We start from the raw sequence: 24,098 nt of genomic DNA, 5'->3' as shown, positions 1-24,098 counted from the left end.
CTGAGAGGGGTGCTGTGTAGTATTTACAATTTTATGGAACAGCAATATTTACACTAGTAATGGAGCAACAATCATATGATAGAATCTATGTGATCTGAATAACAAGAATAGGAAGTACAGGACCTAGCATAGTGTAGTATTGGAACACAAGTGAAGTGGAAGACAGAAAATTAAAAACGCACTATGAAAGAGAGAACAAGGGAAACCAATCAAACACTGCGATTTAACAAACCAAGCAAAGAAGATGAAACAGAAAGAAGAGAAATAAAAAAATACTAATAAAATAAAAGATGTAAAAATAGTGAAAAAATACAAATATACAATAACTTGCAATTTCTTTGTAGTAGCAAAGTGAATTTGTCTCACTGTCTCAGTTGCTGGGATGACCCCTCTTTGGGTCCAACTCTCGTCCTTTCACAGCTTCAGGGTTTCTTGTCTCACTTGTGGGAATAAAAAAAAGAAAAAAGTGAAGGAAGGTAGAAGGAATTGAAAAAAAGGAAAGAAGGAAATAAAGGAGAAGGAATTAAAAATAAAAAATAAAAATGAAAAAAGGAAGGAAGAATGAATTAAAAAAGGAAAGAAGGAAGGAAGAAGAAATTTAAAAAAAATAAGTAAGAGGTAGGAAGGAAGGAGGAATTAGAAAGGAAGGAAGAAGTAATAAAAAAGGAAAGAAGGAAAGAAAGGAAGAAGAAATTTAAAAAATAAAAGAAAAAAGGAAAAAAATAAAAGGAAGCCTCCTGCTGGTTTTAAACAAGACAAAACAGTTCTGCTGGTCTTTCTGGTTGCAGCAAACTGAGGGAAGATTGGTGGGATTGTGTGCTATGTGCCTCTGGGTGGCAGGGTCAGGTCCACTCCTCCTGGGGTCTGTGAGTGTGAGCGCTGGGCTTCTGACCCTGGGGTTGGACCAGCAGCCCCTGAACCTCGGGTTCCAGTGCACACTGTCCCCGGGGCTGTGGGTGTGAGCGCTCGGCTTCCTTTGCTTGGGCAGCGTGGGCAAGCTGCTGGGCTGCGGTTCAGGTGTGCACTGTCCCACGGGCCTCAGGTGGGAGCACGCAGCCTCCGCCACAGCTCTGACCTTGGGGCTGCGGGAATGGGTGTTCAGCCTCTGCAGCTTGAGTGGGGCTGGTCCTGGGCCATGGATTTGGGTGCGCACTGTCCTTGAGGACTCCGGTGTGAGCTCGCAGCCATTGCGGCTACAGCCAGGCCGGTTGCCTGGCTACAGCCAGGTCTGTGGCGTGCCTCTGGGGTCTCAGTGTGGCTGGGCGCCCTCCGCAGCTAGGGCCGGGGTTGGGGGCTCAGTCATAGTCCTGGCGGTAGAGGTGGGCCCATGGTTGAGTCTGTGGAGGCTGCTCAGGCACAGCCAGGGAGGCGGGGGTGGCTGTCCCGGGAGAATTCCCCAAACAGCCAGTTTTTTTTTTCCTTTTTCTTTTTGAAAAACCCCTCCTGCTCAAGCCTGACGCTCCACGCAAGGGCCTGACCTCTCATACAGCCCAACTCACCAACCAGACTGGGGACTGTCTGGGTCAGGGCCCCTCCTGACAGACTCTGCAGGTGCACACAGTCTCAGCAGGTGCACACTGACCCTGTGTGTTTGTCACTTTGTCCTTATTCCTCCCCACTTCGACTTCAAGCATCCAGGTCCCTCCTGGTGCTGCTCAAACCTTGTTTGGCAGGGGAGAGAGCGGTTGACCTGCCTCTCTCCCAAGGATCTTGCAGCAGACCCAGCAGGCACCAGGCCTGCAGCTGCAGCCACCCTGGTCCCTGCTCTGGGCCTGGAGGCCTTATTGTTCCAAGGCATTCTCCTTACTGTCTGATTTTTCAATGTCCTCTACAATTTTGACTTCCAATCTTCATATATGCTGAGATACTGTTGGTTGTTCACTCTGTTCCTCAGAAGACTGGCTAGGTGTCCCACCTGTGTGCAGGGGTAAGTGGGCTCTGCTCCCACCTATCTTGCCTCCATCTTCCAGAACCTGCATTTTAATATGTTTTGTTTGTTCTATGTTACTACACTCCCACAAATTATTTTTAAAAATCTGTTAAAACTAATAAACAAATTCGGTGAAGATGCAGGATACAAAATCAACATACAAAAATCTATTGTGTATATACACTAAATAATGAACTGAGAGAACTTAAGAAAACAATTTCATTTCCCATTGCATCAAAAAAGTATCTAGAAATAAATTATAAAACATTGCAGAAATATATTGATAAAGGCACAAACAAAAAGAAAGTTACTCTGTGTCCATGGACTGCAAAAATTAATATTGTTAAAATGTCCATACTACCATTAAACAGAAAACCACAGGCCCAAAATGACATCGCTCAAGTTAAAAGCCATGATGACAAATCTAGATTGAATTTCCCAGAAGCTTAATTTTAATCAACCACTCTGGAATTTTCTGGTCCAGCACCAGTAATTAAATCTGTCACGTGGGCCCTTGACACCATAGAAAGAAAAGGAAATCTGTAAGGTAAAAATCCTTCACCATCTCTTCCCCAAAGAAAAGATATCATGGCCATAAAATAATCCTTTATTTTTTGTTGTTAATACCTTTCTGGCCCCCTCTTTTTCCCACAAAAATGTCTATTCTGTACATCCCTTTGGAGGTCCTTCTTGGTTGCTACATAGGATGCTGCCTGATCCATGACTCAAAGAATAAATTACTTAATAAAGCCAATTCAATCTTCAAGACTACTAGGTTGAGTTTTGTTTTAAAACATACCCCAAATGATCAACAGATCTAATTCAATCTCTGTCAAGTTCCAATGTCATTTTTTCACAGAAATAAAACAAACAATCCTAAAATTTGCATGGAGCCACATAACACCTTCAATAGCCAAAGCAACCTAGAGAAAGTAAAACAGAGCTGGAAATAACATATTTCTTGATTGCAAACTATATTACAAAGCTATAGTAATTTAAGCAGGATGGTACAGGCATAGAAACAGACACAGAAATCAATGGAAGAGAACAGAGAACCCAGAAATAAAGCCTCACACATAAGGTCATTAATCCAGGGAAAGGAGACATGAATATACAATGGGGAAATAATAGTTACTTCAATAAATGGTGCTGAAAAAACTGGACAGCTACATGCAAAAGGATGACACTAGGTCACTACTGTAAGGATTCAGAATGAGTCACCCCAAGACATGTATGTGGGTTAGTTTTTAGCTGAATGTAATTGAGACCCTAGCAGTCCAAGAGAAACCTATACTTCTCCATTAAAGAATTTAAATTTTGGGTCTTTCCCAGAATCAGTTATTATCAGAGATAACCTTTTATGACCTTTGCATAGGGCAGGACAAATTTCTCATTACTGAACATCCACTCTTCTTATTGTCCTACAATGTCCTTCCTGAATGTCCTTCCTACAATGTCCCTCTGAAACCCCAGGTGCCTTACCTCTTCTTTATTTCAGATTTTCATTTATGCTTCAATTTTCCTTCTGTCTCTGAACCTCTCACATAAGTTTCCAAATAGACTCCACTGGGAGATGTATATTTGATAATCAAGTTTTGCCAGTACTGTGGTAGGTATTCTGGCCCTGCAGCTGAAGAGACAATAAAACCTGGAAATTAGGTGTAAACACAGTAGGATGTTTGTGGAGTAAGTACCTGACTGAGCTTTTGTTTGAAAGCCATTCATTTCAGGTCATCACAGTGCCAGATGTATGACACAGCTACTGCATAAGCATTCGAGTTGCCCAGAACCATAGAGTTCCCTTTTTAGTTTTAATTTAATGTATTTATTTTGTTTTGGAACTTGAAAGATAAGCACTTTCATTTTTAATTAGGAGCATTTTCAATAAGATCAAAGGGAGTAAGTTAGACCATGGATCCATCCAGGGACAAAGTTCATTTGGAATTACACCCAGGAATATACACAGAACTTTTGTAATTTTTATACAAGAATTAACATGTGATAAACTTCCCCTTTTAGAAAAATCTGAGTAACCTAAATAACTGACCACATGGATGCTGCTGGCTTTTATTTCCTAACTCTAATTCCCACTCTTATGTTTTGAATTTGCCAATAAAAAGAGAATCTGAAAACCCTAACCACCCTGCTCTTGAACCCCGTTACAGGCAGAACACTTCAGTCCAAGTCCATTCTCTCTCTCTTTGTCTCTCTCTCTACCTCTTTCACACACAGAGAGATACATGCACATGCAAACACACACACACACACACACACACACACACACCATCTTGTGTGGCTTTCAGATGTGTTTGACTTGTGTATAATAAATGTTATGTTTTCATGATGGTGTTTGGAATTACAATAAGGACCATAAGGGCCCATCCAGCCACAACATTGACTGTGGTCTCAGCAACTAGTAGAAGGACCCAAGGCCAGTGCCCAGGCCTTCCTATCCTATAGCATCACTGTCAACAGGCTGAGACTTACAGGGAATAATGATGAAGTCTACATCCCCAGGAAGAGACGCTAGGGTACTGATGTACAGAGAATGAGGGACACAAGGTAAAAATGGAGGTTTCAGATTTTTATGGAATGAAATTATCTAAAGGACTTAGTAGCCAAGTGAAGTTTTTCCACGAGTCATACCACTTACTACTATTCTATCTATAAAAAAAGAAGTAACTACTTACAATGATATACATGGTCCAGCACCACTAACACCTCCTTTTTCTTATACAATCATAAGCATGTAATTCTGTAACAAAGCAGTATCATAGTCAAACACACCATATGATACTTTAGGAGAAATGTTGAAATTGCTGTCCATCTCGTGTGAGGTATTCACGTACCCTACCAACCACACTCAAGCAAGCCTTACTTCTGCTGGCCCTATATGTTATCTGAGAAGAAATTATTCTAAAGACATCAATGTTGCCACAGAAGTAAAGAAACACTTCCGAATACATCTGATCAGGGTTTGAGAAAACTTTTTGATTTTTGGAAAATGGACAAAAGGAAAAACTGTTTATATAATAGACAAAGTAGAAAGCTTAATAAAATGGTGGCTTAAACTATATGGAGAAGTTGAAAAAAACAAAGGAAATTCCAGGACAGAAATAAAAGGAGCAAGTTTAAAACCCAAAATCTGATGAAAGAATCACCATTTACAGTTTTGAGACTTGGGGCCAAGAAAGCAAGGTTACTTTTTTGGCCTCAGAATGATTGTCCCTTTTGTAACTATCATGACAAAGAATCTTTTCAGAGCCCCCTTTACATCTTTGTTCCTGAGGCTGTAGATGAAGGGGTTCAGCATGGGTGTGACCACAGTGTACATTATTGAGGCGACTGCACTTGACTGTGAGCTGTGGGTGTTGGCAGAGTTGAGATACATTCCTAGGCTGGTCCCATAAAATAAGGAGACAACCAAGAGGTGAGATGCACAGGTGGAAAATGCTTTATACTTCCCCTGAGCTGATGGGATTGCCCGTATGGAGGACACAATCTTAGAGTAAGAATAAAGGATCCCAGCCAGGGGACCACCACCCAGTAGCACAGTTGCAAAATATATCACAATGTTATTTAAAAAATTGTCAGAACACGCAAGTTGGGTCATCTGATTGAGGTCACAGAAAAAATGGGGGATTTCCAAGTCTGGGCAGAAGGACAGTTGCAACACCATCAAGCACTGAAGCAAGGAATCCAGAACACTCAAGATCCAGGACACCAGAACCAGCAGTCCACAGAGCCAGAGGTTCATGATGACCATGTAGTGCAGGGGGTGGCAGATGGCCACAAAGCGGTCATAGGCCATCACAGCCAGGAGGAAGCTGTCCAACACTGCAAAGAGTAGGGAAAAATAAATCTGGGTGATGCAGCCTGCATAGGTGATGGCTTTGCTCTGTGTTTGGATGTTCAGCAGCATCTTTGGGATGATGGTGGAGGTGAAACAGATGTCTACCAAGGACAGGTTGGAGAGGAAGAAGTACATGGGGGTGTGCAGGTGGGAGTCTGAGCTGACAGCCAGAATGATGAGCAGGTTTCCCAGCACAGTGATCAGATACATGCAGAGGAACAAGCCAAATAGGAGGGGCTGCAGTTCTGGTACTTCTGATAATCCCAGGAGACGAAATTCTGAAATTGGGGTATTATTGCCTTGTACCATGTGGTGCAGGTGACTAGTAGGGAAAAAAATGGCATGATCAGTTTTTATACAAATGAAAATTTTACTAGCAGAGTTCAAATACTACAACTGTATTTTACAGTAAAATAATATCTATTTTTGTGTGTGTATCATGCTATTTATGGCATCCCCTTCCATGACATCTCTCATTAGGAATTTCTGTCCTCCTCAGTCACTTTGCCTAAGGTTGTCATGGTTACACAATTTTAATGAGAAGTACTTTCATGCACTTGAGGAATATTTATTGATATCCCAGTCTCTAGGGTAAGGGTTTAGGATGGTGAGTGACAAAATCATTAGAATATAATGATAGTGAAGCAATATATAATATGTATTTATATCATACATCATGTTAGATGGTGTTAGGTGAAGAAAAAGAAAGTAGGTGTAAAAGAGAGTAGATGGTTTTTTTTTTTTTAACTGGGCCCTCAGGAAGCCCTGCAAACAAGATGACACCTGAGTAGTGACTTCTAGGAAAACAGAGTGTGAGACACGAGGAAATAGGGGGTGGGGTGGGGAAAATAGTGCAAAGACCCAGAGATGTCACTTGTTTCAGACACTCAGGACTCAGAAAGGACTCAGCACGGGGAGTAGAAGGAGAAAGAGCAGAGCGATGAGAGATGGCGTCAGAGAATGAGGGGGAGTGAGGTGGCTTTCCTGCTGCTGCTGCAACTCAGAGACAGGAAGAATCCCTTGCTCACATGCAGTTCCCTGCATTTTATTAAGTTGTTTCCAAAAAATCTTGTAAATAGCAAGAGATCTCCCTTTTATTTTCATGGGTTGGTTAATATTCTGGCTTCTGTTTGTTAAAGGACACATTTTGGAGTATATGCGCCCAGGTCAAACTGTCCTACAACACACACACACACACACACACACACACACACACACACACACACACACTGTGACTTTCTGGGGCCTTGTTATCACCAAGCTCTTCTCACTCTGTCACAGTAATTGGAAAAGGAAGGATACAAGGCATGATGTCAACATCAGACTATCTTCACTCTCCTGAATATAGAAATAGTATCCAGTTTTTTTATTTACTCATTTACCGATGGACACATAGGCTGTTTTCAACACTTGGCTATTTTAATCATGCTGCTATGAACATCGGGGTGCATAGGTTCTTTTGAATTGATGTTTCAGGATTCTTAGGGAAGACAATGGTGGGGGGGATTAAAGGTGGGAGGTTGGGGTGACTGGGGCTGGGGTGAGTAACGATGGGGAAAAGAGGGGCAAATGTATTTGAACAACAATAAAAAAAAGAAACAGTATTCAACTTCTAGTTGTTAAGCCTCGAATAGATAAGTTATCATGGGACTCTATTTTCATATGACCATTATGCGTCCTTTTTTAAAGAAATTTTAAAAACTGGTTAAAAAACAGAGAGGAAAACATGCATGTAAAGGGGAAAGATCTAACTGCTCAGGTGGTACTTGGCGGCTGAGATGAGGCAAAGCTCCCTGGTTCTGGCAGCATTTCAACCCCAGTTCTATGCCCTTCACACCCAGAATAACTGATAAAACAGCAAATAGCAATTTATCAAAGACAGAAGAGTGTTATTTTACATTGTCAAGGTGTCATACACATCAAACATCCTACTAAAAACAAGCAAAGGAAACAAACACAGTCAGCATCAGCAAATACAATGACAATAGTGGAGGCTCTTGAAGATGAAATGGAAACCAGTTTCTAAATGATAATATATGCTAAGCTTTTGGATTACATGGCTAATTTCAACTTATCTACCAAATATCAGCTGTTTGAACTTGCAGGCCATCTAAACCATTTTATTTCTTTAATTTAATTGTATTTTTTGGTACAACCTACATGACTTTTATATGCTCCCTTTTTAAAAATGAGGTAACATTGGTTTCTGACATTAACTGTTTCAGATGCACAACATAAAAATTGTTAATGATCTCACCTGATAGTGGGCACTGAGGCATCTGTCCGCCTACCATGGACAGATAATCAACACATTATATGAAAGGAGCTGGGTTAGGCCCTTCCTGTTGCTAAGTGAGTGGTGACCACTGGGATGAGATGCAGCTGTTTATTCCCTTCTGCCTCTCAAATGTCTCCACTACTTCCCAACATGTTGGACCCCAATTGCACAGCCATATTTCTGTTTCTTGTCATCTTTCCCATCTATCATGCTGGCACCCCTCTAGCCAAATGGTCATGTGGAGTCAGAGAGAACTTTCTGTATTTCAAAGCAGATCATGGAATCTCTGAATTAAATGCCTCCACTAGTGACTGCTCAGTGGAGACAGAGGCCAAAATTCTGTAGCTTCAAACATGAGGCTCAAGTCTCTGTGACCTTTCTGCCAGTTTCACCTTCATAGGGTCCTGCCCTCACCCACACTGATCTCCTGAACATTGGGTTTGATTGTCTGCTGCACCTGACACCACAGCCTAGGGTTCGAGGCCTTGATACACTGACTCTTCTGTGCTTGGAGTCTCCTCACTGGTCCCTTTGGAGCTCTTTACCCCCTCTCCATTTTCCAAACTCCATCTCCCCTTTCAGAGAGATGAACTGTCTCCTTCATGGGCCTTTTCTTTTACCTAATATTAGCACAGGAAAAGGACACTTCTCACACCCCTGATTGAGGTGTTAGAGCACCAATGGTGTGATTTTTATTTATTTCCATGTCTTTCTTACTTGCTAGAGAGTGAGTGCCTGAAGCATGAAGCATGTTATTCAAATTCCTCCTCCCCCACCAGGCTCAGTGGAGTGTAGCTGAATAAACATGTACTCCACAATGGAATGAGATATCTCATTATCTCATTCCTAGGTGTGGAGGACATGCTGGAGGAATATTTCTCCACATTCTGAGATCAGCATAAACTAGGGTGTTAGACTATGGTTTATAAGAATGAAATAAAATTGAATCAAGAGGGCACAAAAGAAAATATTAGAATGTGTCATACATAGTGAGAGTACATACATAATCATTTTGTGGTTCCCTTTGATCATGCATGTGTATGACTGTGTGTGTGTGTGTGTGTGTGTGTGTGTGTGTGTGTTTCTGGGCCTGTGTGCAAAAATGCTGGATTGTAGTGTAAAAGGCATGTCTTAGTTTGGGACATGTCAAAAGAATGTGGAATTCAATGCAATAAATGCAAGAAGAGTTCAAAAGCCCAGTTCTTGTTAATGAGGGAAAGCAATAAGAGTGAAGAGCCCAGCAAAGAGCCAGGTGCAGAAAGAAGAGTCAGCCAGCATGGGTGCTGAAGGCTCAGACTCAAGGGACCACACACTGACCAGACCGTTATCATTCCACTGACCTCTGATCTAATTGTCATTCCTGTACCTCTTCTGTGGTTACTACATCACCCTTGTGTTTATATGGTCCAGCAGTGGATGAGGCTGGCACATCTCTCATTATCTTTGTGGCATCTTTCCTTTGCTGTTCTTGGCTTTGAGTTTTGATTTCTTTTGTGACACATCTGATAGGTACACACTAGTCCTGGTTCTGTATCTTGCCAACATGCAAAGTTCCTCATGAACAAATTTTACATATCCTGCTGATGTGACAATTATTGATTTCTTTTCTTCACATATTTCTCCCTGAGGATATGATGTCATAGCACACTTACGCTTTATGGAACAGGGCATCCTTTCTATAATGTGAGATCAAATGAGCAGGGTGTTCATGGATTTTGTTCACTTATGTGGTATTGTAAATATGTGCTCTTACATAGAAAAAATGTTAAAGTATGCAATATTCATAATATAAAAAATGGAAGGATTCTATAATGGTATTAATAAAATGGAATGAAATCGTACAAATAATTCCAAAAGACAAAGCTATAAAATATAATAATTTAGTCATATCAACTGAATATTAATTGAAAGAAAAATAATTTCTTTGCCAAGGTTAAAGAATATGGAGAACTTCTACTTTAAAAAGTAAGGGGGGGAGGGCCAAGATGGAGGTGTAGGTAGACACACTGTGCCTCCTCACACAGCCAAAACAAGGATGACAACAAATTTAAAAACAAAAGACAACCAGATCTGATGGAAAATCAAACTATATGGAAGTCTGACAACTAAGGAGTTAAAGAAGAAACATTCATCCACACTGGTAGGAGGGGTGGAGACAGGCAGCTGGGTGGAGAGGACTTTTGGCAAGGCAGTGGCTGGGAGACTGGGTAGTCCCACATTTGCATGCAAATAAACTAGGAGGAACAACTAGGGAGTGAGATAGACTGCACAACCCAGAGATGCAGTATGGAGAAATAAAGCCTCAAAATCTCTGAATGTAAGAACCTGCGGGGGTTGAGACAGCAGTGGGAGAAACTCCCAGCCTCACAGGAGAGTTTGTGGAGAATACCCACAGGGTCCTATAATGTACAAAAACCCACCCACCTGTGAATCAGCACCAGAAACGCCTAATTTGCTTGTGGGTAGTGGGGTAAGTGACTGAAAACTGGCAGAGAGGTGAGCAAACAGCATTGCTGCCTCTCGGACCCATCCCCTACATACAGAGTCACGACGCAGCCACGTGGGTTGCCCCACCCTGGTGAACACCTAAGTCTCCACCCCTTACTACATAACAGGTGCACCAATACAAAAAAAATGGCCCAAATGAAAGAAGAGTTCAAAACTGCAGAAAAACAACAACTAAGTGACAAAGAGATAACTAACCTATCAGATGCACAGTTCAAAACACTGGTCATCAAGATGCTCCAGGACCTCACTGGGTACTTCAATAGCATAAAAAAGACCCAGGCAGCAATGAAGGTCAATTATGTGAAATAAAGAAAAATCTACAGGGAACCAACAGTGAAGGGAAGGAAACAAGTACTCAAATCAATGGTTCAGAGCAGAAGGAAGAAAGAAACACTCAACCAGAACAGAATGAAGAAGCAAGAATTCAAAAACATGAGGAGAGGCTTAGGAACTTCTAGAACAATTTTAAACATTTCAACATCTGAGTCATAGGGGTGCCAGAAGGAGAAGAGAAAGAACAAGAAATTGAAAACTTACTTGAACAAATAATGAAGGAGAACTTCCCCAATCTGGCAAAGGAACTAGACTTCCAGGAAGTCCAGGAAGCTTGGAGAGTCCCAAAGAAGTTCAACCCAAGGAGGAACACACCAAGACACATCATAATTACATTAGCCAAGATTAAAATGAAGGAGAGAATCCCAGAAACAACAAGAGATAAAGACACAGTTACCTATAAAAGAGTTCCCATCAGACTGTCAGCTGATTTCTCAAGAGAGACCTTGCAGACAAGAAGAGGCTGGAAAGAAGTATTCCAAGTCATGAAAGGCAAGGACCTACATCCCAGATTGCTCTATCCAGCAAAGCTTTCATTTAGAATGCAAGGGCAGATAAAGTGCTTCTCAGATAAGGTCAATTTCAAGGAGTTCATCATCACCCAGCCCTTATTATATGATATGTTAAAGGGACTTATCTAAGAAAAAGAAGATAAAAAATATGAGCAGTAAAATGACAACTCACATCTATTAACAGCCAAACCTAAAAACAAAAAACAAAAACAAACTAAGCAAAAAACTAGAAGAAAAACAGAATCATAGAAATGGAGATCATATGGATGCTTATCAGTGGGGGAGTGGGAGAGAGGGAGGGAGGGAAAGGTACAGAGAATAAGTAGCAGAAATGGTAGGTAGAAAACGGACAGGGGGAGGTTAAGAATAGTATGGGAAATGTAGAAGCCAAAGAACTTATATGACCCATGGTCATGAGCTAAAGAGGGGGAATGTGGGTGGGAGGGTGTGTGCAGTGCGGAGGGGAGTAAAGGGAGGAAAAATGGGACAACTGTAATAGCATAATCAATAAAATATATTTTAAAAAAGAAGTAAGTGGAGGAGACACAATATGACTGAGTGACCACATAAAATTAGTACATTTTCACACATTTCCCTAAATTATCTATACCTATGTAAAGGAATTCTATGTCAAGTAGCATTGTCTTTAGGAAAAAATATTTGAATTTAATATACAAAACTGATTTCATAGTCATTAGTTCACCTAGCAAGCAGATATGGTAATCTCTCAGCTCTGAGCTAGCCTGGTTAGTCTCTAAGGTTACCAGTGGTAGAAATTCTAGGACCCATTCTCTTTGGATTTTTTCCACACCATCTGCTGCACTCTGAGACTCACGTGGGCAGGGTCTCTGAAAGGAAGGGCTCCTTGTAGAAGTACGAATCCTGCCCTGGATGGCTAATGTTGGAGACTGAAGCTCTGTCCTCAGACAAAAGAGCAGGAAGGAGTCAGATATTGGTCTCTGGACCAGAGTTAGGTTTCCTGAAAAATCAAGTACATTCTGCGCATCCTAAGGTGCCCATGTTGAGAGTCTGCCACAGAGGAGATATTTACTTCTCCCTTCATCTGCTCATTAGATACCATCCCCCTGTTACTCCCTCCTCTGAGCACTTCATTTCCCTTTGGGACACTCGTGTGGACTGAATGGAAAATCTGCCTGTTAATTCTCTGTTTCTAATGGATTAGATTTGAAGTCAAGGGAATCCTGTCACCTCCCAGCACTTTGAGTTAAAGTTTCTCCAAAGTCTAAGACTGAGGACACTGCCTTCACTAGAACCCTTGGGACTTCAATTCATGAACTTGTGGTGGTGAATATCCTATGATACCTCCAGGCAATTGTTATTTCTCTCCAACAAGGGAGACAACTGTGTATCTTTGATGTAGAGCTTTGGGCACTACACTCCTTGGCTTCATTTGCCAATTTAATGAGAAATTTCATACTGAGATCAGAAGGGCTGCCATTTATTCCCTCACTAGAAAACCTTTGTTAAGTAGAAGATGAATTTATATAATTTTATGCCATATACGCTGAATTTAGTGCCTATTGTTAACATTGCTTAACTTAATTTCTATAAACATTTCTTCTGTGAGGTGGAACAATTATGAACTCCATTCCCCATTGCTGAAATGGGACTGGAAGGAGTTGAGTGATCTGCCCAAAGTTATAATCAGAGTAAGGAATGGGGGATGATTGGAATGTCAGGCTGCTTCCAGTTCTCACACACCGCAGTGGTTCCCATTCAAGGATGGTTTTCCCCTCCAGCTCTGTGGCAATGTCTGAAAAGAGGCTGCTAAGTACCTACAATACCCAACACAAATAATTATGTCAAATTTAAAAGGAAATATAACCTAGTCAAGACCAGCTCTTCTCCAACTTCAAAGTATTATTATGAACTGAAAAATATTATTGACTGTGGTTTTGGCACCAAAGAGGATTTATTCAAGAAAAAATGTATTTGAACCCATAATTTCTGTATGCCTCTTTTAATTCAACAAATTTTGCTTTTTAAGAATGTTCAATTTAGTTCAGTCATTAACTCCAATAAATTATTTAAAATATGAAACTTTGCTAGAACTAATAAGTGAATTCAGTACCTCTGTGGGATACAAAATCAGTTTACTGAAATCTGTAGTGTCTAATAACAAAGTTTCAAAGAGAGAAATTAAGAAAACAGTTCCATTTGCAATTGCATCAAAAAATAAAACTGGGAGTAAACACAACCAAGGAAGTGATAAATCTGTACATTGAAAACTATAAGGTACTGCTGAATATTAATGAAGAAGATACTAATAAATAGGAAAATATACTGTGATCACTGCTTGGAACAATTAATATTGTTAAAATGTCCATAGCCCAGGCTCAAAATGGCATCACTAGTGTTAAAAGCCCAGGATACCAAACTGAGATTTAATACTGCATCTAAGGCAGTTTCAACATCTCATAGGAATATGACTTTAATCAAACAGGCTGGAATTTTCTGGTGAAACAACAGTACTGTAACCTGTCACACTGGCCCCCTCTGTCCCCTAGAATGAAAAAGGAATCTGCATGATGAAAACTTCAAAATAAAAAATATATTAAAAATCAGGTCTTAAGATACATAGAACAATATTTTTTAAAAAATCCCCTTGTCCGTGTGCCCTGTGTAAAAGATGTCACAGCTCCCAATAAATCCTTTTTCTGTTGTTAATAACTCCCTCGCCCCACTCTTCTTTCTATATAAACCTTCCATATTGTATAGGCCCCCAGAGCTCCCTCTTAGTTGCTAGATGAGATATGGCCTGATGGATGACTTACTTTATAAAGCCAATTAGAGCTTCAAATTTACTAAGTTGAACTGTTTTTTAACATACTCAAAACAATCTACAGGTTTGATGCAATCTCTATCAAAATTCCAGTGGCATTTTTTACAGAAATAGAACAAACAATCCTTACATTTGTATGGAACCACAAAAGACCCTCAACAGCCAAACCAATCTTGAGAAGGCAAAACAAAACTGGAGGCATCACACTCACAAGTTTCAAACTACATCACAAAGCTATAGTAATTAAAGCAGTATGGTACTGGCAAAAAATAGATTCATAGATCAATGAAACAGAATAGAGAACTCAGAAATAAACCTATACAATAAGGTAATTAAGTTAACCAGAGGAGCCAGAAATATACAATGAGAAAAAGGATAGTGTCTCCAATAAATGGTAATGAGAAAATTAGACCGGTATATGCTAAAGAATGGATCTGGTCACTAATGTAGGGATTCAGAATGAGTAACCACAGCTGTGAATGTGGATTATTTTGAGCAAAAGGCAATGGAGACCCTGGAAGCCAAATAGAAACTTTCACATCTCTCTTAAAATTTTAAATTTGCATATATGTCACATAAACAAAATGAAAGACAAAAATCACATGGTCCTATCAATAGATGCAGAAAAAGCATTTGATAAAATCCAGCACCAATTTATGACAAAATACTCAGAGAATATTGAGTGAGAATAGAGGTTACATATCTAAACATGATAAAGGCCATATGTAGAAAAACCCCTGCTAGCATCGTACTTAATGGACAGAAACTACAAGTGTTTTCCTTAAGATTGGGAACAAGAAAAGGGTGTTTGCTTTCACCACTCTTATTCAACATAGCACTACAAGTCCTAGGCACAGTGATCAGACAACGGGAAGAAATAAAAGGTGTCCAAATTGGCAAGGAAGAAGCAAAACTGCCATTAGTCACAGATGTCACCATAGTGTATATAGAAAACTCTCTAGGCTCCACGAGATAACTACTGGATCTAATAAGTGAATGTGGCAAGGTAGCAGGATACAAAATCAATATTCAGAAATTGACAGCATTTTGCATACCAACAATGAACTACGGGGGGGTGGGGGAGAAACTAAGAAAACTATTTACACTTACTACAGCAAAAACAAAATAAAAAGTACCCAGGAATTAATGTAACCAAGGAGGTAAAAGACCTATAGCAGAAAACTATAGGACATGAAGAAAGAAATTGAGGAAGATACAAGTAAGTGTAAGCATAAAATGTGTTCATGGATTGGAAGAATTAACATCATTAAAATATCCATACTACCCACAGCAATCTATAGATTCAATGCAATTCTTATTAAGATACCAATGGTGCATTGCACATATCTAGAACCAATACTCCAAAAATATATATGGAACCAAATAATAGACCCTAAATAGCTTCAGCAATCTTGAGAAAGAAGAACAAAGTAGGAGGGATCACAATACCTGATACAAAACTATACTACAAGGCTACTGTAATCAAAACAGTCTGGTACTGGCATAAAAACAGATACACAGATCAATGCAACAGAATAGAGGACCCAGAAATAAAACCATGTCTTTATGGTCAATTAATATTTGACAAAGGGGGCACAAACCTACAGTGGCATAAAGAGAGTCTCTTCAACAAATGGTGTTGGGAGAACTGGACAAGTACTTGCAAAAAAATGAAACTAGATTATCATCTTACACCATACACTGGAGTAAACTCAAAATGGATAAAATACTTAAATGTATTTTAAGTAAGCCAGGATACCATAAAAATCCCAGTGGAAAACATAGGCAGTAAAATTGCAGATATCTCATGTAGGAATATTTTGCTGATATATCACCTAGGGCAAGGGAGATAGAGAAAAATAAACAAGTGGGACTACATCAAATTAAAAAGCTTCTGCATGTCTAAAGAAACCATCTTCAAAATGAAAAGGGAACCAGCTGGATGGGAGAACATGTTTGGCAATGATACATTGGGCAAGGTTTTAATTTCCAAAATATCTAAAACACTCATACAGCTCAACACCAAGAAAACAAACAATCCAATTAAGAAATGGGCAAAGGACCTGAATAGACACTTCTTCAAGGAGGACATACAGATGACCCAGAGACATATGAAGAAGTGCTCAACATCAGTAGCCATCAAAGAGAGGCAAATTAAAACCACAATGAGATATCACCTCACACCTGCCAAAGTGGCCATCATTAATTATTGTGGACCCCAGCCTGCATGGTCTGTGTGTTGTGGCTGCAATGAACAAATTCACACGGACTACAGAAGCCCTGTGGAGAAAAAGGGATGGCATGGCCACTCTCTAAGAGAAAGAGAGGGCCCCAACCCCTGCCTGGACAGGATTTTATTGCTTTTCTGGGTACATTGTGTTGAGAATGGTCCTCATTTTATGCACAGGTTCACTGAAGGTGATTACCTTTTACAGATAACAAAGGAAAGAATGTTGCTGATTACTTCAAAGAGAAGGATGTTACAGATCAAGGGAAAAACTGGTTGAACTGGTTACACTTCATACTTGGAAGATTTAGCACAGACTTTAGGAAGTTACTTTAAAGATATGCAGTAAACATTTGCTGCCTCAATCCAAGGTGGGAGAGTTTTAGCAAAAGCAAGTCTCATAGCAGCCTAGGTATAATGCAGGCCTGATCCCCCATGGGAGAACCTATCCGTGGGTGTGAGTCCTGTGTGCTGACCTTGCTCCCCACTGGCCTTTCTGAGTGGGGGCTGGGATACATTTTCCATGCCACTTGGAACAGTTCCCTATAATTAATAAATCAACAACAACAACAACAACAACAACAACAAAAAGAAACCATACCACTTGCTGGTAAAGATTTAGAAGAAAGTTAATCCTAGTGCACTATTGGGAATGCAGACTGGTGCAGCCACTATGGAAAATAGCATGGAATTTCATCAAAAAGTTAAAAATGGAACTATCTTTGGACCCAGTGATTCCACTGCTGCATATATCCTAAGAATCCTGAGACACCAATTCAGAAAATGTATGCACCCCTGGGTTCACAGCAGCGCTATTTACAATAGGCAAGTGCTGGGAACAGCCTAAGTGCCCATCAGTGGTTGAATGGATTAAAAAACTGTGGTACATTTATACAATGGAATACTAGGCAGCAAGAAAAAAAAAGAAAGAAAAAAGAAAAAAAGAAGGGATTCTTATTTTACAACAGCAGGGATGGAACTGGAATCTATTATGCTAAGTGAAATAAGTCAGTCAGTGAAAGACAAATACCATATGATCTCACTTATAAGAGGAATGTCATGAACAAAATAAACTAATGAGCAAAATAGAACCAGAGGTATAGATTCATGGAATAGACTGACAGGAGTAAGAGGGGCAGGGGAGGTGGGGACTGGTTGAAAGAAGGTGAAAAGATTAGTCAAAGAATAAATATGAAGGACTCGTGGACATGGACAATAGTGTGGGGATTGATTATGCAAGTTGGAGGTGGGTTAGGTGGAGGGAAGTGAAGGGGAAAAATTGGGATAACTGTAAACACATAAACAATAAAGCATATTTAAAAATACCACTATAATACAAACAGTTTTTTAATTTGGGGCCTTGCCCATAATAAAAGTTATCAGAAGAGTTAACTCTTTATGATCAAAGAATAGGACAGGACAAACTCTAATTACCAAATATCTGCTTATCCTACTGTCCTGCTAGTGACCTTTTTCCCCTGTGATGCTCCAGGTGCCTTACTTTACCTTTAGCTCAGAATGTCACATATACCTCATTGTCCCTTTGACCCTGCTCCTCTCACCTACGTATCTGTTACCAGACCACCTCTGCACCTGGGCTGGCCCTGCCTAGGCTCTGTCTGTGAACTTCCATGTATCAGGCGACCTCTAGGTCCTTGACTTTACCAGGAAAGATTTCAAGGACACACTAGGGTGACAATAGAGTAGGTTTTATTCAGGTAGATAAAAAGAAAGAGGCCCAGGCACCACTGGGAAAGAAAAGTACCCATCTGAGTGGAAGAGGGCTACCTGGAGACAGAGTTTGCGCACCAGTTAGTTTTTGGGATTTTATGTGTGTACAAGGTGCAGGAGGGTATGCCCAAGGTGGAGGAAGGGGTTTCTTCAACCTTTAGGGCACCAAACTCTGACTCCGCCTTCTGGTTGGGAAGGGCCCTTGTTCAAACGTGGTCCTTCTGGAAGTGTCATGGCCTTTGCTCCCCTCAATTTGTGGTGTCAATTTTCATTATAATGATGGTATAATGGGTGGGTCTCCAGTCCATTTTTCCTCCATTTTGGTATCATCTGGAGTAGCCAGTCCTTGTTGTTGACTTCGACACCCACCAGAGAGGTTTTCCTGTGATAAACTGTTTTCTCTTTGATCATGACTGAATGGGGGTGTGGTCTGGTGAGAGGATGTCTGTTCCTACCACTTCATGCCACCTGTTGGGATTTTCCCTAAGTCCTTTCTGTCCTGCCTCATATACACATAGAACCCATTGGGAGATATATACTTGAAAATCACCTTTTTTGTAGGTACTGTAGCAGGTATTCTGAGCACTGAGCTGAATAGGACAGTAAAACAAGGAGATTGGTTATAAAACCCAGTAGGATGAGATTAGTGTAAATGCCTGACATTACACTTTTATTTTATTGTTGTTCAAGTATAGTTTTCTGCAGTCTCTCCCCACTCCCCCCCACGCCAGCCATCCCCACCTCCCTTGCCTGATCCCACCTGCCCCTTGATTTTGTCCTTGTGTCCTTTATAGTTGTTCCTGAAAACCATTCCCCCTTTTAGCCCCATTATCCCTTTACACCTCCCTTCTGGTTACTGTCAGTTTGTTCTTTATTTCCATGTCTATGGTTCTATTTTGCTCATTTGTTTGTTTTGTTGATTAGGTTCCACTTACAGGTGAGGTCATATGGTATTTGTCTTTCTCTGCCTGGCTTATTTCACTTAGCATAATGCTTTCCAGTTCCATCCATGCTGTTGCAAAAAGTAGGAGCTCCTTCTTTCTTTGTGCTGTGTAGTATTCCATTGTGTAAATATACCATACTTTTTTGATCTACTCATTTACTGATGGGCACTTAGGTTGCTTCCAGCACTTGTCTATTGTAAATTGCACTGCTATGAACATTGGGGTTCTTAGGTTCTTTTGGATTGGTGTTTCAGGGTTCTTAGGATATAATCCCAGCAGTGGAATTGCTGGCTCAAAAGGCAGTTCCATTTTTAGTTTTCTGAGAAAATTCCATACTGTTTTCCACAGTGGCTGCACCAGTTTGCAATCCCATGAACAATGCACTAGATTTCCATTTTCTCCACACCCTTGCCAGCACTTCTTGTTTGTTGATTTGTTTATGATGGCCATTGTACACAGAGTGAAAGTGAAGTGTTGGAAAAGAATATTCCAAGCAAATGGACAGGGAAAAAAAGCCAGGGTAGCAATACTCATACCAGACAAAATAGACTTCAAAACAAGGGCCATTAAAAGAGACCCATAAGGTCACTTCATAATGACATTATAGTTTTTCAGGTATGAGGCATTTGTTTTAAAGACATCCATCTCAAATAATTCTTCTTCCAACTGTGTGACAAGGCTTCTTAGAGAAACACCCAAGCCTCCCCACCCAACTCAATCCATTCTCTCACTCTCTCTCTCTCCTTCTCCCCACCCCCATTCCAAACCTTCTGTGGCCCTCAGGGTGCCGTGTACCCTCCAGGACCTTAGAGTAATATCCTTACAGTTTCATAGTTCCATGATGGTTGTTGCAATTACAATAAGGACCATGAAATGCCGTTGTCATGCAACATTAAGTGTGGTCTGAGGAACAAGTAGCAGGACCCCAGGCCAGTGCCCAGGCCTTCCTATCCTGTAGCATCACTGTCAACAGGCTGAGACTTACAGGGAACAATGATCACTCTACATCCTCAGGAAGAGCCACTAAGGTACTGATGTACAAAGAATGAGGGACACACAGTAAAAGCTGAGGCTTCAGATTTTCCTGGAATGAAAGTATATAAATGGTGTGAGTAACCAAGTTAAAAAATTTTCCATATGAGAATATATTTATGACTATCTATCTATGAAACAAGATCATATTACTACAGTGATGTATGTCATTTGAGGAGAAATCAGTCTTAAGAAATCAATGCTTCCTTGTTCATTTTGTTGATTAGGTTCCTGTTAAAGGTGAGATCATATGGTATTTGTCTTTTACCTCCTGGCTTATTTCACTTAGCATAATGCTCTCCAGTATAGTCAAAGACATTGAAGCGAGAACAGGCTGACAGTGGTCAGAGGGAAGAGGAGAGGGGACAATGGGGGAAAGGGATAAAGGACATATGGACAATAACAAGGGGGGGTGGAAATAGGGGAGGGAGGTTGGGAGGGTTGGGGTGGGAGGCAAGGGAAGGAAAGGCAGAAAACTGTACTTGAACAACAATAAAAATATATAAAACAAAGAGAAATCAATGCTGCCAGGAAATAAACTGGAATTTACAAATATTTCTGATCAATGTTGGGAAAAACTATGTGAAGCTAGGAAAATAAGAAAGAGAAATACTGTCTAGATAATAGATGTAGCAGAAAGCTTAATAAAATGATGATTTAATTTTCACAGAGAAGCTGAACTCATGGAAATGGAAATTCCAGAACAGAAATAATAGGAGCAAGTTCAAAAACCACAATCTAATTAAAATTCCACAATTTGGATTCTAATATTTTTTTTTGCATTTAAGGGCCTAGAAATCAAGGTCACTTTTTCAATTTCAGATTAATTATCTCTTGTTTACCTGCCATCCAAAGAATCTTTTCAGAGCCCCCTTTATGTCTCTATTCCTGAGGCTGTAGATGAAGGGGTTCAGCATGGGTGTTACCACAGTGTACATCACTGAGGCTGTTGCACTTGACTGTGAGCTGTGGGTACCAGCAGAGCTGAGATACACTCCTAGGATTGTGCCATAAAATATGGACACAACTGAGAGGTGAGATGCACAGGTGGAAAATGCTTTATACTTCCCCTGAGCTGATGGGATTGCTCGTATGGAGGACACTATCTTAGAGTAAGAGTAAAGGATCCCAGCCAGGGGACCACCACCCAGTAGCACAGTTACAAAGTAAATCACAACATTATTAAGAAAGGTGTCAGAACAGGCAAGTTGGGTCATCTGACTGAGTTCACAGAAAAAGTGGGGGATTTCCAAGCCTGGGCAGAAGGATAGCCTCAACACCATCAAGCACTGTAGCAAGGAATCCAGGGCACTCATGATAAGGGACACCAGAAACAGCAGTCCACAGAGCTTGGGGTTCATGATGACCATGTAGTGCAGGGGGTGGCAGATGGCCACAAAGCGGTCATAGGCCATCACAGTCAGGAGGAAGTCATCCAACACTCCAAACAGTATGAAAAAATACATCTGTGTGATGCAGCCTGCATAGGTGATGGCTTTGCTCTGTGTCTGGATGTTCAGCAGCATCTTTGGGATGGTGGTGGAGGTGAAACAGATGTCTACCAAGGACAGGTTGGAGAGGAAGAAGTACATGGGGGTGTGCAGGTGGGAGTCTGAGCTGACGGCCAGGATGATGAGCATGTTCCCTAGCACAGTGATCAGGTACATGCAGAGGAACAGCCCAAATAGGAGGGGCTGCAGTCCTGGTTCCTCTGAGAGTCCCAGAAGATGAAATTCTGACACTCTAGTAAGGTTCCCTAGATCCATGAGGTGGAGGTTTTCTCCTTCCTAACTTTCAGGAAGGAGAAAAAAACAGGAGTAATTTTCATACACACCTGCATTACTAACTTTGCACTAATGTTACAGTTTATAATTTGCGGTCAAGAAATTAATTTCAGCCATTGGCTGATATGGCTCAGTGAATTGAGTGCCAGGATACAATCCAAAGAGTCTTGGGTTTGATTAATGCCTGGGTTGTGGGCCAGGTCCCTGGTTGAGGGGGTGCAAGAGGCAACTGCAAATTGGTGTTTCTCCCCCTCTCTTCCTCCCTTCCTTCCCCCTTCTCTGAATATAAATAAATAAAATCTTTGTAAAAATAGAAATTAATTTCTATATTTTGGGATGGACTATTCCTGTCTAGGAGTTGTCTGTGTCATCTTAGAGCAGGAATATTTATCCCAACAGGTTTTCTTCCTAAGGTGTCAGGAACACTTCAGTTTTAATGAGAAATATATCATGTACTTCGGAACTATAAATTGACTGCTGATCATGTTTTCAGCACTGTCTGGGCTGTGAGTAGAAAAAAAGAACACAAATACCTACACATCAATTTTGGGGATAGAATATAGAAACAAATAATAGAAATAAATATAACATTACAGATAGTGACAAATCCTATGAAGAAAATGAAAGCAGGTCTAAAGGAGAAAGTGACTAAGCCATCTTATTTCTCATGTGTCTTTAGGCATGACCTGCCAACAAGGTGATGTTTAAGCACAAAACTCAAGGGAGAAAGGGAGGAAGATCAAGCTTATGTGGGCAAGTGTGTGCCCAGCAGAGGCAACCGCCAGTACCCAGGCCTTACGGAGGAGCTGCAGGGGTGTAGTGATTTGCTCAAAGGTAATATCAGAGCATGTGATGGGCCATGGTTATAATCATTTCAGGTTGCTTCTAGGCAGTGGGCTTCCACCAGAAATGATTTTTCCTCCAGCAATGCCTGGAGGGATACCACTAAACACCTACAATTCACACCCCCTACCCCAATTCTTGTCCTTCCCCAAATGTCAATAGAAAAGGTGACAGAACCTAGCTTAGCCCAGCACTTCTCCAGTTTCCATGGGCTTGTGAAGTCCCCAGGATTCTAGTTCAAATGTAGAGTCTGATTCAGCAGGTCCTTCAGGCTCAGAGAAGCTGTGTTTCTGACAAGCACCCAGGTAGTGTTGATGCTGTAGGTCCTGGTCTGTGGACCACGCTCTGGGAAGAAAGGCTATGGTTCTGTGTTAGACCCAGTTGCAGGTTGTTTTAGTTCTTGTGACCCAAACATTGTCTCTGTATGGGGTTGTAGAGAAAGAGTGTGTTCACTCATTCCAGAAGCTATGATATAATCTGTGTATCCTTAATATCAGGGTCCTTGACTAGCACAAAATAATACACTTCTGCAAAACCATTTTTAGCAGGCAGAATAAGCACCTCTATAAGGTGTATACCACCTAGTCCCAAGTACCTTGAAATAAAATATTTTTTCCTAGCAAGGGGAGGATGAGGGTATCTGATGGAACAAGGCTGCTAATCGACTGACTTGAAGGTAGAAGATGAGCAGGATCATCTGGGAGGACTAAGGTCAGCACAGTGCTCCCCTAGATGCAGAGAGGGAGACCAAGAGAAAGGGTGGCACTGCTGGCTTTTATGAAGGAGGAAGGGCCCTGAGCCAAGGAATGGGGGTGATCAGAACACAAACTGGAATTGGTAGAAAACAGGTTCTCCCCTGAGCCTCTAGAAGGGACCCAGCCCTGCAGACACCTTGAGATTAGCCAGTGTGACTCGAGCCAGGCTCTGACACCTAGAACTGTACACCCATATCTGTGCTCACTGTGAACAACTGGTGTGGGAGTGCTTCCCAGCAGTCTAGGCAGTCTAATAGTTAGTTACTCCTTCAGTGACATGTGATGGAGGGGTTGAGCTTAAGTCTCTTCATTATTAGCTTCCTTGGGGAGGTATTTTATTTTGAAACTGCACAGGAAGTAGAAAAGAAAATTTGAAACAATTTGGAGATATTCCACCCTGTTAGCTGGGACAGTGAAGTGTTCTTGGCATAAATATAAACATAAGGCACATTAATGTACCTAAAATTAAGATTTAGGGTACAATGTGTGACCTTAATTTTTTCATCACTGAATTGTCAAAACTTGTTGCTCAGCACACTATATTTTTTGGTAGAACTTGGTCAGT

At 40.9% G+C, this 24,098-nt stretch overlaps 1 protein-coding gene across 1 annotated transcript; it reads right to left on the bottom strand.

Moving 5' to 3' along the window:
• Positions 1-3,856: 3,856 nt before the first annotated feature.
• LOC114503711 (olfactory receptor 7A5-like) lies at positions 3,857-22,152 on the bottom strand. Its single transcript, XM_028521347.2, has 2 exons — positions 20,994-22,152; positions 3,857-5,167 (listed from the first exon to the last, which is right to left on the bottom strand). The coding sequence occupies exons 1-2, from the start codon at positions 21,915-21,917 to the stop codon at positions 5,144-5,146; spliced, it is 948 nt and encodes a 315-aa protein (XP_028377148.2). The 5' UTR covers positions 21,918-22,152; the 3' UTR covers positions 3,857-5,143.
• Positions 22,153-24,098: the final 1,946 nt, after the last annotated feature.

This window comes from Phyllostomus discolor, chromosome 8, assembly GCF_004126475.2.
Source record: "Phyllostomus discolor isolate MPI-MPIP mPhyDis1 chromosome 8, mPhyDis1.pri.v3, whole genome shotgun sequence".
In the NCBI taxonomy this organism is placed as follows: domain Eukaryota; kingdom Metazoa; phylum Chordata; class Mammalia; order Chiroptera; family Phyllostomidae; genus Phyllostomus; species Phyllostomus discolor.
Note: the sequence above shows the minus strand (reverse complement) of the source record. Positions and strands in the feature narration are given on the sequence as shown.